We start from the raw sequence: 16,523 nt of genomic DNA on the forward strand, positions 1-16,523 counted from the left end.
CATTTTACTTAAAAATGGGATCTTTCAAGAGGGAGCCATGTAGGCCTCTGTGTTCTTTCTGTTACTTATCAATCAGGGAATATTAGACTCATTCCATAGAGAAGAGGCTGTAAGTCAAACTCTATAACCAGAGCTCAGACAAACTTTGTTCCCGGCCTCTGATTGCACTTTGGGTTCATTCATCCCTTCTCACAGTTGCATACTCTGCCTTTACAATGCCCCCCAGTTTCACGCCCCTGTTGTCTATGAAGAAGGATAGTTTCTCAATCTCACTGGCTTATCTGGCACTCACCAACCCAGATGTCCGTGTGTACACAGCTACTTTGCTTGTCTTTCTGCCAGTTATTTGTCTGTTGTCAGGTCTTTTTTTTTTTTCAGGCTTAAATACTGAATGACAGCAGAGGGTAGAGAGTGTGTTTTCTTGCTCCTTCCATAGTTTATAATCAATGCATGTGAGCTTGAAAACCTTGGACAGTAGATCTTCATGTCCTTACCATGTTACGGTATGTCAGTTTTTCAAAATACCATGTTGTACAAAGAAAACACATTTGATTTGCATCAATTAAAATGATAATTCTGAAAAGAAATACCTCTTTCTATCCACATAGGTATTTGAGTACATAACCAAGGTTGTTGATCTAGAGCTTATGTTCCTCTAGGGTATCATTTTGTTAGGGTTATACAGGTCCTGCCAGGGCCTTACTAGTGAGGATTGTGAACCCAGGTCTACCTTCCCCTGTGTTTATCCCCTCTATTACCTTCCAACTTCAAAGGCTACAGTGAAGACTGTGTGTCTGGATTTCTCTGACTTTAATTCCTGGATGTCCTTTAAACCCCAGCTACATCTTTTCAGATCTTTCTATGTCTTTTATATCAAATGAAAAAAGCCCATTTGTTCTGAACTTTGATGTTAATTGTATAGCTTTCTCCCTTTATAGTCACAATTGGAGTTTTCAGTTATTCATATATCTGGAATGCCTAGCCTCTGTGTTTCATTTTTGGGCTGCTTCATTCCCACAGTTGTGGAATGAAAGAACAAATGAATGAACCAATTAGAATGGTCAAGTCAAGTTTTCAATCGACCTTACTTAGCCCCCAATTCCTTCTTTTTTTTCTTTTAAATAGTATATACTTCATCTCTTATTTGGAAGTGGTTATAATATCCCATATACAAATAAAGTTTACAAACACACAAATGAAAATACCCTAAATCAAAATACCCTAATTATAACATAAAGGAAATATAAGAAATATTTTCTGAATTAAAAACAATTTGAAGTTCTTTTCTTGTGGTGCCAAGAGTTGAATCTAGTGTCTCACACATGCTAGGCAAGCACCCTACCTAGTGTTGAGCTCTATTCTCAGCCTATAAAATACTGGGAATTTCTATGTATAAAAACTTAGTCACAACTACAATTGAAGAGTATAATAACAGTCGCGATGTATATACTCTGTTCTTATCAATAAACTTGAGTTTAAGAGAACATAGAATTCAATAACATTGACACCCCTTTGTGTAGAGTAGATATCAACAAAGGAGGGCTAAGCATGCAACAGCACAATGAAAGCAAGGGCTATTTGAGGGATGACTAGAGCAGGGGTAAGTGACATTAAGGATGGACAGAGCACGGATGAGCAACTCAACCATGAGGAACAAGAAGAACGGTATGGTTTTCTGAAATCATCAACCGTCTTGCTGAGGTCGCAACAAAACAAACTACATTTTTTTCTCTCTTACTTCAGATCTGGAAAATTCACTTTCATGACTATGTCATAAAAATTCCTTGCTGATATGTAAAACTGAACTAGGTTTTATATTCTAGTAATTATAAACAGGTTTCTCATCTACATGAATGTCTGGCAAGACATTTGAAAGTCATATCACACAGGAAAATATCTTCTGTTGTGTACATCTGTCCTGAGTACTGTAAGAAACCTTAGCAGTTAGTCCCAAACAATTGAATTCCTGCATTACCACCCTTTCCCCCAAGAACTGTGACCGGAAAAGGAGTGATACACAGGGAGACAAGACGAGTCTGTTGCAAAAACTCAGGGCAAAAAAAGAAAATAGCTTAGGAGTTGTTCAAGTTGACTTTGAAATCTACTTCTGCTATAAACAGTAACTTTGGGGCAGTCTGGAAACTTCAGGGCAGGGTCACATGAGACAGGATTCAGTAGCCACAAGCCATACCATCGTACTTGGAGCGCAGCTATCAGTATTGGTCTTGGTAGAGTCTTATTGAAGGGGATGACAGTACTGTCCTTGAGGGTTCCTGTGTCCTGCCCCCTGCCCCCCCACCCTACTCCCACCCCTTCACCTTCCTTACAGTTTCTCTCTCCGAGACCAGCTTCCAATAATGACCTCAGCTGCTCTTCCTGAGCATGCGCACACTACTCAGTTTGAACTGACTGGAAACAGGCCGGTTTTTGATGAAGCACAACGAAGGTGACACTTTGTTTACTCAGAGGAACTTATTCAATCAGCCCTGAAACTTAAGTGTAGCCGTTGCATTTAAAACACCGTTACCCGTCTATCATGAGGGCCAGGGCTGAATCCTCTGCCATCCTCTCACTTGCTCTGCCCTACTTATTCAGTGTGCATTTGTGGTTTTGAATCACCCTGTTGTTTTATTTCTGCCACCATAAATATAGCTGGACCGGCTTTGTGAGAGTCACCATGAACCAAAGGGACAACAGTGATGAACAGGAAGATAAAGCCTTATTTCTGTCTGTGTTGATGGAGGCATCCAATAAATGCATGCTGCTGCAGGACATAAAGGATGAACACACATACCTTGAGAAAGGTGTGTACTTGGAGACCCTAGTGTCGCTTACCTGCCTCCTCCACATCATCTTTTCAATCAACCCCCTCACTGCCAAATGAGTGTGTCCTTTCCCGGGAGGACTGTCAGGAATATTCTAGGCAAAGCTAGGCTTTAGTCCCTGAGCATGGACAACTTTGTTCATGTCTGTGCCTTGACAGCTGTCAGTTCACTCTGTGAGACTGCTTTTGCACTCTGCTGTGAATGCCTTAGGGGCAAGGGCCATGTCTTATTCATCTTTAAATCCCTAGGAACCACAGCCACACATGGCATAGACAGGCTTCCAAGATGCTACTGGCTAATCACCTGAGAGTCAAACTGTCAACATTCTGTCTGCCCAGGACAGACCATGGGGGAAAACGCTGCAGCTTTATCTCTACTGCTTTTATCTCCATTCAGGACATACCAGAATGAAGATGATGGTGACAATCAGACAGAGGTCATGTGAATTTGTTCTCTTGTATATTAAAGGAAATCGTCTATAAAATTAGGCACACTATTGTTAGTTACTCCTTGCTAGTTTTGAGTTTCTATACAGCAGGCTACCTGAGGGTGCATCCTGATTTTGTTACTCATTAGCTATGTGGCTGAGACTAGATAGCTTTAAAACTGCCCACTTGCAAAATGTCAATAATAATAACAACAACTTCATAGAGTGAGTAGCTGTTGGTTCATTCAAAGAAAGAGTGAAATTCAGGCGTGATTGGGACAAAGATGTGACTACACCATGACAGACTACTATGTGATTCAGACTACTATGCTCTATCCTAAGAAACAGACTCATCTTTAGGATCTTATATTTTTTATGATTTTATGGCATACGTTATAATGATTCTGTGGAATATAAACGTAAGTGTAGAAAAAGAGAGTCAATGATGGGCTCAGGGATGGAGGAATGCTCAGGATAGAGGAGTGCTCAGGGATGGAGGAACACTAAGGAATGGAGGAGTGCTCAGGGATGGAAGAGTGCTCAGGGATGGAGGAGCATTCAGGGATAGAGGAATGCTCAGGATTGTAAGAGCGCTCAGGGTTGGAGGACTGCTCAGGGATGGAGGAGTATTCAGGAATGGAGCAGCCCTCAGGGTTGGAGGAGCACTGAGGGTTGGAAAGTTTGCTCTGGGTCTACACACTTGGTCAGAGATATTCGAAGCAACATAGTTTCCTCCGGTGAAATGAGACTGACAGACTCCAGTCTTAGTGTGCCCAGGACTGTCCTGAGAACTATGGATACACTGCTGAGCAACGCCTTCCAGCTCTAGATGGGCTCCTGTATCTATGACTAATAACAGAAAGGCAACTGATGACATCCCTGCCTTCTCACTGATTCCTCTGATAGATTAACTATGTCTTAGGTACATGAAAATGAACAGCTTTCAACAATGATTTATTCCCCCCAACATGATAATAACAATACAAAATTTATTCATGTAAGGGATCAGGAGTTCTTTGAGATGCAAGACAGGGTGTGAATTGATGCAAAGGGTCTTTTTAATTGGGATCAAAACATTTTTGACAATTTTTAGTTTTTTAAGATTCTAGCTATTGTCATGTTTTTCAGCAAATGTTTCTTTTCTCAGCTGAAAAAAAGTGTAGTCAAATGTGAGCAAAAAATACTCAAGACAAAAAAAAAAAAAAAACCAACTGTGATTCCAGTTTAATTTTCCATTTCCTCAACATGAAGATGCCAGCATGCATTAGGTCTCCAGTCCCTTGCTTGACAAGGGCAGAGGTTCAGTACAGGCTGCACAGTCTCCCAGGGAACGTTTTCAAGCAGAAAACATCAATGGTTCTTACTCTCAGGAGAAGCAGAACCTGAGAATCCAGCTCAGAAAGGAACAGGCATGGCTTTGCTCTGTAGCTTTCCTCCTCCGACTCCCTCCACAAGATTCTATCTCCTGGTGTAGTCTTACTGCCCATAGTGATGGTGAAATCACTCATTCTATTTCACTGTTGAGCAGTTCAACCTGCCAACAAAGGGTCCTGCTTATTGACATACTAAAATGGTCTTTTAGAAACTTCCAGGCAGAGCACTATATTCATTCTCAAGGTAATGCAGGACAAGTTGGCTGCTTCACCTGGACCCATTTTTGCAGTTTCATCATTTGTACTTCAGATTTAACAAACTCAGCCCTGGGCTGCAGAGATGACTCAGCAGTTAAGAGAACATTTTGTTCTATCAGAGGACCTGGGTTTGATTTCCAGCACCCACATAGTGGTTTACAACAATCTGAAACTTCAGTTTCAGGAGATCTGATGCCCTCTTCTGACCTTTGTAGGCATGTGGTACACAGACATGCATGCAAAACACCCACATGAAATAGAAAATAAAAAACTAACAACAACACAACAACAACAATGATAAAACCTCAATTCTTTTACTGTTTCTCCAGGGCTCGTGTTGTGTATGGACATGGAAAGTCTGCAGAAGAAGGATGTGCCAGAGGCCCCGTGTTAACCACACAGAACTCCAATAGGCTAAGCAGGAGAGCAAATCATCCTAAACTCCCTTCCACAAAGGCATCAGCAGACAGCCCCATCTTTTCCAATGATATAGAGGTAAATTGTATTGATTTTCTATTCAGGGAAATCTGAGGTTAAATCTATATTCTGCCTCCTGAACACTGCCTTGTAAATACTTTTCAGTTTTCCATATATCATGCTGTTTTGAGATATTTAAAAGCCTTTCTGGCTGGGGAAGCACCACCCTTATCAGGGCCACCAAATTCATAGAAACAGCAAAGAGTCCAGCAAGGTCTGTGTTGTTGACTGACAGGCAAACTGAACAATCCAGTGTTGTGGGATATTTGCTTGCACTGACACTCCAAGAATGATAATAAAGTTAATTTTGAATCAGGAGGTGGAGTCAACAACTAGCTAACAGGAACTAGTCATAGAGATTTTGGAGGACTCAAAGTGGGATAGAGAAGCACATGCAGGAAGAGGGAGGCACTCGGAGAGATTCTTGGTGTTTTCCATCTGAAACATGTGGAGAGAGGGGGCCAGCTGACCGTGTCTCCCATACCCCCACTTTCTGAATTTGTCAAGTTTTCCTCCCAGTATCTGACTCCTGAGTTTTTATTGGTAATAGAACAATTTAGATAAATTATTCAATATAGAGGCAGGAATTCTCTTCAATCCATATCCCACAGAAAAATATCTGCTCTGCTTTAATCACTACAGAGCCACTAGACTTGTGGCTTGGAGCCAGAGGAAATGATTCACAATAGGCAGCTCCAAACTGTCCCCTTGCCCTGCATCATATTTCCTGTGGGAATTCCAGAAAAGACCATGGCTAAGGTCTAAGAGGCCCTTCTGCTGCTATCTTCTCGTCTTTGGCTGTCCTGGAGTCTTCCCCCTTTAGTCCTGTGTGGTGTGCTCTGTTTCCTGTCTACAACTTTGTTAATGTAGTAAAGTTGTTGTTTGTTTGCTTTTTCTGGGGCCTCTCCTGATAGTAGAAGATACATCTGACTGACTTATTTAAAAAAAAAAAAACTAAAACCAAAAAAACAAACAAGCAAACAGGCAAAATTAGGACAGTGAGTAAGCCTAAGATGTAACAGGCACTTCGGCCAAACAAAATGCTCATCAAAATACATGAGCTCTAACTGGTTCCAGCCACTTCTCATTTTCTGAAAGTTGTGCCCAGTTTTCTGCCATTGACAGCTTCAGATGTAAAACAGGGATGGTGGTACCACATAGTTCTTGGAACGTTAGGATGGTTACCTAGCCTGGAACCTATAAACAGTTGAAAATGCCTGGAACACAATACACACTGGATGATGTACTACTTGGGTTTGATTATGGTTTGAACTCTTGTGTCTTCCAAGGTTCAGGTGTTGGAGGTTCAGTCTTTAGGACAGCAATGTCAGAAATGTGGGTGAACCTCTATGGGGCAGAGACTCCTAGATAATCCTTCCTTCAATTGTGATTATACCCTCAGAAGGAGGTGTGGGACCCCAGTGTCCTGCTGTCTCCTTGTTTCCTGGTGTGATCTCTTGGTCTCATGTATCCTCACAATGCCAGGACACTATTGTTAGTATTTAGGCATTTGTACTGGCCTGCCTTTGGAGTTCTGACTGGATATGCCCTCAGCTGCTGCCACTAAGAGCACCTCTGTGAAGATTCACTATGTTCCCTTTTAAATGGCCCTGCCCACCTCCCACCCCATTCCTTCCTTCCTTCCTTTCTTCCTCCCTCCCTTCCTTTCCTCCCTCCCTCCCTCCCTCCTTCCTTCCTTCCTTCCCTCGCCCTCTTTCTTTCTTTCTCTTTCTTTCTTTCCTCCTTTCTTTCTCTCCCTCTCTCTGTTCCTCTCCCCACACCCATTTCTTCTCTCCCACTGCTCTGTCCCCAGAGGCCAGTCTCCCCTCTCCCCTTTTTATTATTCCTTTCCCTAATTAAAAAAAAAAAAGAACTCTCTGCTTGAACCCTGTCACATGGTGTCTTTCTCTCTCGAGCCGCTTTTCTTAAATTACAACTATATACTACAGGGTCTTCATCACAGTCAAGCTAATGCCATAGGTATGACTTTAAACTTCAATAACTGTAGCTAAATAAGCCTCTCTTCTGTATAAAGTCAGCTTGTCTCTGCTGCTTTACTACAGAATCTGAAAATAGCAGTTAGAATTATTGCATGTTTGTAAGGATGAAACTGAATAATGCATGTAAAATGACTGACATAATTTAGGATGTAGGAGGCACTGGATAAGTGCATGCTTTTATTACTAGGTATTATTTTTAGTGTGTTAAAATATATATTACAAAATTTACATGAACTCTTTTAAAGTGTACAGCCCAGTCTCATTAAGTACATTCATACTGTTTAAAGATTTATGTTTATTTACGTATGTGGTGTGTGTGTGTGTGTGTGTGTGTGTGTGTGTGTGTGTGTGTGTGTGTGATGAGAGAAAGAGAGAGAGAGAGAGTGAGAGAGAGAGAGAGAGAGAGAGAGAAAGAGAGAAAGAAAGAGAGAGAGAGAATGAGAGTGTGTGTGTATGTATGTATGTGCAGTGCTTATGGGGGCCAGAAGAGGGTGTCAGATCCCTGGAAACTGAAGTTATAGGCCCCACATAAGACATGGGTGCTAGGACCTGAATTCTGGTCTCTGAAAGACCAGTATGTACTCTAGTCTGCCGAGCTGTCTCTACATCCCCCATTCACATACTTTTTCCCCCACATTAATCACTATCACCTACTTTCTAGATCACTTTCAAACCAGTCTCCCATGCTATTAAAACACAATTCCCATCTTTATTCTCCCTAAGCCTTTGGTGTCATCAGTACATCTTTGAGTCCAGGAGTTTGAATATTTGAGATTCCTCATTCAGATGGAATCACACAGCGTTTGTCATTTTGTGCCTAGCTTATTCCATTCAGTATGTTTTCTTCCAGATCCATCCAGATTGCAGCACTTGAAGACTTTCCTAGCATGTTTAAGACCCTAGCGTTTCACTGTATACACAACTACATTTTGTTTATTCATTGGCTATTTGGGTCACTCCCATCCTCTGGTGGCTATGGATATGTTTATGACCAATATCTATCCTACTTCTCTTATTTTGGAAGTAATTTCCCTATAGTATTTTTCTCCAAGAAAATACATTTTAACTTATAAATTATCATCTTTTCACCTGTGTGTTACTAGTCCAAACAAGGAAGATACAATAACACAACACAAGTAAGGTCAAACAATAAAGCTGGTTGGAGTATTGTTTATAAACTGCCTGGTGCATTTTCCTTGCAAAGTTCAAAGGAGGTGATGCATATGGATGTGTTTTATAAGCTGTGAAACACAGAGTGAATAAAAGGGAAAAAAAATTCTGGTTTTCTCAGGCATGAGGTCACAGAATGCTTATCTGTTTTTCCTTACCCTAAATGACCAAGACCAACAGTGTTGTGTGACTTCTGGGGATGAGTCTGGGAGTTTGGTGCACCTGTGAGGTTGATAACACAAACCCCTTTCTTAGGTGTGTTCAATAAACATGCTAGTCCTCACTGTTCCTGGCTAGAGAGTGTTAGTTTCTTTCTATCTTTTCTTTCTCTCCTTTTTTTCTTTTCAGATTAAGAACTGTATTTATTCATTCCATAACAGCAACTTCAAGGTGTGACAGGCTAAACTGGAGTCTGGGATTTGACCAAGTCCAAAACCAACATATGTCTCCTTCAAGTGCATGTCACTGAAGACACCAATGCACACAAAAATTTAATGCAAACTGCCACGTGACCACCACTCTTCGGAGCACATTGATCTCCCATTAGATGATTTGGGTAGTGTGACACTTAGACCACAATTACAGTGTAAGAAGCACAGTGCAGTAATGCTGTGGCCAAGTCATGCAAGAGACTTGTTTTGATGGATGATCATAGTTGATCAAGTTTGTCAGTTGCTTTATGTGTTTTTATGCTTGTTTGATATTCCTGCCCAGCAAAAGGAGCCTTTTAGGGGCACATCTGTCAATGGATTCAATTTCATATTGCCGAGTGACTCTTTCACTTACCCCTGTCTTCTCATCAAAGATTTTGATTCCTCCAAAGGAGATGGTTAAAAAGATTTTCTGTTTGTGTTCTCCTTTGGAACGAGCGCCAGCAACAACACCCTGTTGAAAGGAAGAACATGGCTTTTACTTTAGTGTTTTCATTTGAAAATTCCCTCTGGTCCAAAGGCATGTCAGACAGCATTAGCTAGAACCACCAATCACACACACCCTTCCTTTGCCCTTCCATGGGTCTCTACAGCATATCCCCACGTCTGCTTTATGTTTTAGGGTAATAGTGGTCTCGGCTGGTCTATCATGGAGTAAATATGTAACTAGCCATCGAATATAGGGAATGCCTTTGTGCTGTAATACATGGCTCAGAACTGGAATAGACTACATAAGATGGAAACAGCATTTGTGGTGGGTTTTTATATTGAATGTAGATTTAATCTTTTAAATCAAGTAAGTTACTCAGCATAGTCTCAAAGATAATATTTTTATACTTCAGGCTTATTTTTTGTCAGACTATGTCAGTCTTTTTTATTCATTTTATTTAGATGGAGTTCATAAAACTCTTACTAACAGAAAATAGTTTTGCACTGTTTGTATGACTTATTTTTCAGTGGATACCACAAGACTTTGATGTTTTCTGCTATAGGACAATGAGTCCATTCTGTGCAATCTGTTTTGCTTTAATGTGAATATGAAACAGAATTTAAAATATGTATCATTTACTACCAATTTTCATTTACTCTTAAGTCCTTTTTGTTCTTGTTTATTTGTTTTGCTTGCTTTCATTTTTGCATGAATGAATTCTAGATATCAGAAAGAAGCAAAGACATTTTAGACATGACCATATCTCCTTCTTTCCCTTCCTTTCTTGGCAAAACATGATCATAATAATTTATGCATGGTATTTGTAATAGTTCCTCAAAACAATTATATTCTCCATTATTCTTCCCTTGTCATTCTTGTATTTTGTGGTAAAACACATATTACATTCATTGTTTCCCATCTGCCCATATGTGTGTGTGTGTGTGTGTGTGTGTGTGTGTGTATGAACCCACAAGAAGGTAAACCTCAAAGAAGGCAGAGATGTGACTTTGTTCTCTGATCTAGCCCTAGGGCTTAGGACATTCCCCCTGCCCCTACTGGTGCAGGCAGCAGGTGCTCATCAGGTATCTATTAAATTAGTGTACTATACACTACAGGGTTATGTGACTCAAGTTAGTAAAACCATTTACTTTTTAAAGTTAGACTTTGTGGTGGCAGTTACAGATGAACATGGACTTTGGACTAGGGTACACTTGGCAGGTAAGGTCATTTCAAGAGATTTCCACATGTGCCAGGCTGCTATTCACTCAGCACTAGGCATCTCAAAGTATCCATTCCTGTATCACTGTTTAAGATGAGGGTCAGCTCACAGTAGTAGCTGCACTGGGTTTTGGGCATAGACAAATAATATTGAAATAATATTGACAAATAAATCTGAAATAATATTGACTTCACAGCTATAGGAGGCCATCACATTTTGTGTTGTTCTCAGAATATGATACTCCCAGAGTTCTTTTGAAGAGTAACTGATGGTGTAGAACCGTCGGTACAACCAGAGGTAAGAGGAGGGGCCCTGCTTATGAAATTGTGTGATTATCTTTACTTCAGGTATTGGAAATCATCTCCTCTTTACAATATCTGATTATACTCCTGGTTCTGTCAAAGGACCTCACAAGAGCTCTATTTCTCCAAGTATAAGTTCTGTTTCTCATACACTTATGGTTCTCCAGGCTCTCTCTTTGGGACTCATCTGGTCCATAGTTTCAATTATCACTCTTCTACACAAGGATTCTGAAAGTTGACTTCTTTAAGTCAGAGATGCATAAGACCTTAGAGGTAGAAGAATACAATCAATCTGAGAAAAGATAAGTTAGTCCCCAAAACAGAACATGATACAATCAAGTGCTAAACCTGTTAACCACTGGACTTCTGGAGCTCTAGTTTTGAGTTCTCGGAAAGAATGTGGAAGAAATACTTTAACTTCTCTGAACCTAGATTTTATAGTTACAAAACAGAGAAACCACTCTCTAGCTTGTAAGATCCGAAGCTGATGTATGTGATTGTAAGTTGAAATGCAGTGATGGTCTGGCAGTGGGTAGAGAGTGGGCCCCCCAGATTCACACACAGAGAGACTGTCTAGAACCTCCACAGCACAGGAGAAAATTCTCTAAGGGGTGATGCATCAGCTTCAGTCTAACAAAGGGAATCTTTTCTTTCATTTTCCTCCCAGTTCTCATATGTTCTAATAGGAGCAAGTGGGCCTTTTTTCAAAGCTAAACGGAATTTTGTAGTTCTCTGTTTCTTTCCTGGGCAGGTGGCCAAATGCAGAATCGATCATTTATGTTTCTGTGCTTCTTACAGAAAAACCACTGGGGGCTGAAATGTCAACACTCTTCTCAGCAGGCTGCAAAGAATGAAACACAATCATCTGGAAACGAAGAACCCCTCGATGTGTTCAGTACATTTGATAGGAGCGTGTTATAGCAGGACAAACTCCCTGGGCCTTGGGGTCTCATGATTATAAGGGAAGATGGAGTGTTTCACTGCAAGTAACACACACACACACACACACACACACACACACACACACACACACACACACACACACAAGCACATTGGCATCCACAGCTATATCTGGTCCAGCTAGCTTGGCTCAGTGTTAATTCCAAGGATAAACTCCTAGGAGCAGAGCACCTGCTGCTTCACATGCTTCTATGAAGGCCAGTAACGCTCTCAGTCACTGGTACATGATAAACAGCTTCTCCTGGATGCTGGAGAAAGGGGATGCAGAACTCCTCTTTCCTCCACAGACAGGATGCTCTGGGTGACTTCTAGGTCTGTGCACATGGAAGATTAAGGAGTGGCATTTTTGCTGTCTTTAAATGAAGCATTGTCTGGTGCAAATCTCCATTGATTTGCCAGACTTCAATTACAGCAGGAAGAATCAAGCTCTGGACTTTTAAGTCTATTTGTGACCATAGTTCAGTTGGGATGGTGGGAGTCCCTGGCTCTGTGAGACAGGGACACATGAGGCTCAGTCTCTCTGGGGTACTGCTGTGTCCTAGGAGGCAGGCTGCATTCTAATTTCATATATGTACGAGCCTGGGCTCTACTTGGGTTGGGAGTCAGACAACAGTGGGAGAACAGAGAATTCTCCTACAAGCCAAACGTCATAGCCTATGCTGTTTAAGGTTCTGCCCGGGGCCCTGTTTCTCAGTCACATCCTCTAGGCCAGCATTCATCAGTCACAAAGCAGGCCGTGGGAATCTTCTTGCCTGACTGCCTCCCTATTCATCATTCAGGTTGGAATTTAGAAGAGAAAGAGGGCTCATTATTGAGCTGCCCTGAAATCTCATAACACGGCTTCATTATCTGAAAAAAAAATTCACTAACCTCTTCCAAGGTGAAAGTGTGAAATCTGATTTCATTGTTTTTGATACCCTTTTCTAATATATCTTAGGTTAAGTACTCACTGATTTTTAAAAAGTTTGTTTATATAACATTTTAAATAGCAAAAGCAAGAATGCAGAACATAGAAAATTAAGTAGTTAAAAAAAATCATGTTATTTGAAGCCATGCCCCTGGGAGACAACATCTGCCAGACATGTTAAAGTGCTACAAAACACTGTATAGCATGGACAAGAAATATCTGTGACTAATAAGCATGGAAGAAAAAGATGATGCAGACAATAATTAACAATCTTCTGTCATTTAAATACTTTTGGGCACTTTGCCTTTTCTTATACTTCAAAATATTCCACTGACCTAACAGTGTCTTATAGACTGTTTGAAGATATGACAAAAAAGAGCTTACCTATATATATTATTAGATGAGATAAAGCAGAACCAGATTATGAAACTATATAAACTATCATCTATTTGCTGACGTTATAGAAGTAAAACAACTGAAGATCAAACACAAAAAGTGTCAACTCTCATTTACTTTTGTGGGATTTTGGATGATTTTAGCTTACCTCTGATATTTTTCAGTATGTTCAAAGTACTTTATAATTAGAGTTTGTACTGAGAAAAGTAAGTTTTGCATGTGTTAAATGCATGAAACAGGACCCTTGTTAGATCCTGGGCATTTCTAATATTTTATACCACATTTTAAAAAGTTCACAGGCTATGTGGATCAACATCTGGGGGAAAGATCTCCTTATTTGTGTGTCTTTAAGGCTGCTGGGAAAAAGAGTGCACTGATTGCTGGTTCTGTTTAAGTGGTTTTCTAACTTACTTCTTGGGTTCTCCATGCAGAGCTGTCTTTGCCATGTGTAATGCACATCGCTTCAGTGAGGCTGCCTTTCCTTTGTGAGGAAATGTTTGGGGTGATTCCCATTATTACAAGAATAGATACAACCAGCTTTGCACCTTCACATCTGTCACCAGAAGACAAGCGAGGAAACATTTTCAAAAAAAAAAATAACAAAGTAGCAAAAATTCAAAATATGTGAGAAACTGCAGAATTTGATCATTCTTGTGGTTTTAATTTTGCAGAGGATTTACAAGGACATTAACCCAGAAGAAACTAAGATTCACTCAATGAACATGAACAAGGCCTGAGTAGCCACCTCCGTAAAGTAAGTGTCTAGTCAGTGTTTCTAAGCCACTGGAGTTTCTTCCTGGAGAGAAAATATGGTTATTCGAGCCAGGAGCCAATCTCTCAAGCACAGTACTGGTGATTGATTCTTTCCCCCACTCCTGTTAAACCAGAGCTAATCATAAAGAAACGCTAGCACAGCACCTTGAGCTTCATCATGGAATCTTGACATAACTTGTCTCCCCGAGCTGCAGAAACTTCATCAATCCCAATCAGTTTGGCTTTGTACCGGACCCCTTCACCTTTAAACCTCTTTATCAAAGTGGCTTCACTGCGATCCTGACCTGGAAACAAAGAAAAATAGATTCAGAAACAAGCGTGCTGAAGCTCTGCTGGCTTTGAAAACTTACCATTCAAGAGATCTACTTCCCGCTTACACCTACATGCTAGGAAAGTCAAATCAAAATCAGATCTTTAGCTGCAAACTCTGGCTCTACACATTTAAATACTGAGGTAGTTTACCTCTTCTTTGAGCCTTAGCCTTTTGAAAAGACAAAGAAACCTTACAAATAATCTCCCCAATGAAGCAATAAGCAAAATCAGATAATACAAGTAACACATCTAATTTGTTTTTGATACTTGATAGGTACTGAACCAACAGTCATCATCAACTGAGGGTTTATGTCCAAAAGTCTTGCTTGACTAGCATCAGCACCAAGTTTCCAGTATTGATAACTCTTAGTGATGCTTTGGCCAGGATGCAAGATCCTCTGTATACCAGATTCCATGAACTGCCTTACTGTAAAAGTCCAGGATAAATTCTTTGCATCATGTAATGACACTGAACAATTATAAAAAAAATGGCTTTATGAGATTGCTTCTGGTAACTCAGATATGCAGAGAAAGTAGGCTGCCACAGTATTTGGTATTATTGAGTGACTGTACCTTGCAACAGGCTCTCTTAATAACTATTAACATGATATTTTGCTACATACATCAATCAGGAATTCAAGCATGCCACATAAAGACATGGATGCAGAGATATTTATTATAAACTCTATACCCATTCTTCAAAAGCCAAACCATTGTCATATTACAATGGGAGATAGACATAAAATTAAGTAGCTTATTCACAGAGTCAGAAATTCGAGGACAACATAGCAATTTTAAAACTTGCCACACTTTTCCTAGACAGGTATCTGGACACTGGACCTGGAGTTCCAGAAATCTGGGTTCTCCCAGGCCTCTACTCACCACTGGCTCTAATTCCTGATTATTCTCTCCCACAATTCCCCTCACACCATAAAACTTGAGCTGAGGACTTCAGGGATAAATCAGGCCACTTCCCTCCATCTATAGTATGAGATGAACAATGTTCTGAAGAACCCAACAATAACTAAGCACAGAATAGTACTTCCCACTTTATGAATTCTGACTTTCACCCCTGTATCTTACTCATCCTTCCGTTACTGATCATCTCTTCTGAGCCAAATACCATTACTTGTTGGCAACAAATAAAGAATAAAGAAGAAACAATCTATACACCTAGAAACTCAAGTTGTTTGTTTTTTTTTTTTTTTTTTTGTGTGTGTGTGTGTGTGTGTGTGTGTGTGTGTGTGTGTGTGTATGTAACTGTAAATAAAAATGTACAGTGCATTATGGCAGGTGTCTAAAAAGGTTGTCACAATGCATCAACTAAACTTCATTTTCTATCTATGGAAGGCCAGTAAAGTGGCCACTGTCTTACAGTGCCAATAGTAATTTAAAGAAGACAGTATGAGTGAAGCATGTGTTCATCTTCACAGTAATCTTTCTGTAAATAGTAACTGTCCTTCTGTGAGCAGACCAATAAAAGCACTACTTAGAGATAACATGTGGGGGAGAAGAAGAGATGGCTGCTGTAGGGACAAGTCTAAACATCTGGTTTCCAACTTTTAGTAGTCATTTTATCACTGAATTCTATGACTCCCAATCTATCAATAGTTTTTTTTTTTTCTGGAGTTTTCTTGTCCCACTAGGTCCCACTGCCCTTCTCAGCCCCAAAATAAACACCAAGAGACATACATTAATTATTAAACTGTTTGCTGATGGCAAGGGCTTCTTATTGGCTAACTCTGACTTATCTTACTGGAGAAGGGTCTGGTTCTGTTACTTCTTCCCCTGCTACATGGCGTCCCTTTCTGGTGGGCTCTCTGTGCCTACCTTTTCCAGAATTCTCCTTGTCTCCTACTCCTGCCTATCTTCTGCCCCTATTGGCCAAACAGTGTTTTTTTCATCAACCAATAAGAGAAATATATATACAGAAGAACATCCCCCATCAATATTTAATAAAATTGTCCTGAAAGCAAACAATTTAAAGACACACAGGAATATAAAAATAAATAAATATGAAGAAATACAAAATATTTTATAATATACAAGCATATAAATAGAAATATTCATATGACATATATTATATCGGTAATATAAAATATATAAAAAGAATATAAAAATTAAACACCAGAGTTCAATGGGGAGAGATGGTAGAGGCTGGAGCTGACATTATCTATCACTTTATCTCTTTTTGGACATATATCTAAGCAAGTTGGCCTATGAATCACAGGCTTTCTCTCCTGTCTGCTATGCTAAGTTTGG

The 16,523-nt window shown here is 40.1% G+C and overlaps 1 protein-coding gene across 3 annotated transcripts in view; it reads right to left on the reverse strand.

The window, feature by feature from the left end:
- The window catches only part of Dab1 (DAB adaptor protein 1), a 234,981-nt gene that overhangs the window by 100,520 nt on the left and 117,938 nt on the right, over nt 1–16,523 (reverse strand). For all 3 annotated transcript variants that reach the window (XM_035438949.1, XM_035438948.1, XM_035438947.1), the window contains exons 2-3: nt 14,094–14,233; nt 9,317–9,415 (exon numbers count right to left, since the gene is read on the reverse strand). In XM_035438949.1, the coding sequence (XP_035294840.1) occupies nt 9,317–9,415; nt 14,094–14,233 (239 nt within the window). The remainder of the gene's footprint in view (nt 1–9,316; nt 9,416–14,093; nt 14,234–16,523) is intronic.

Source organism: Cricetulus griseus, chromosome 2 (genome assembly GCF_003668045.3).
Source record: "Cricetulus griseus strain 17A/GY chromosome 2, alternate assembly CriGri-PICRH-1.0, whole genome shotgun sequence".
Lineage (NCBI taxonomy): Eukaryota > Metazoa > Chordata > Mammalia > Rodentia > Cricetidae > Cricetulus > Cricetulus griseus.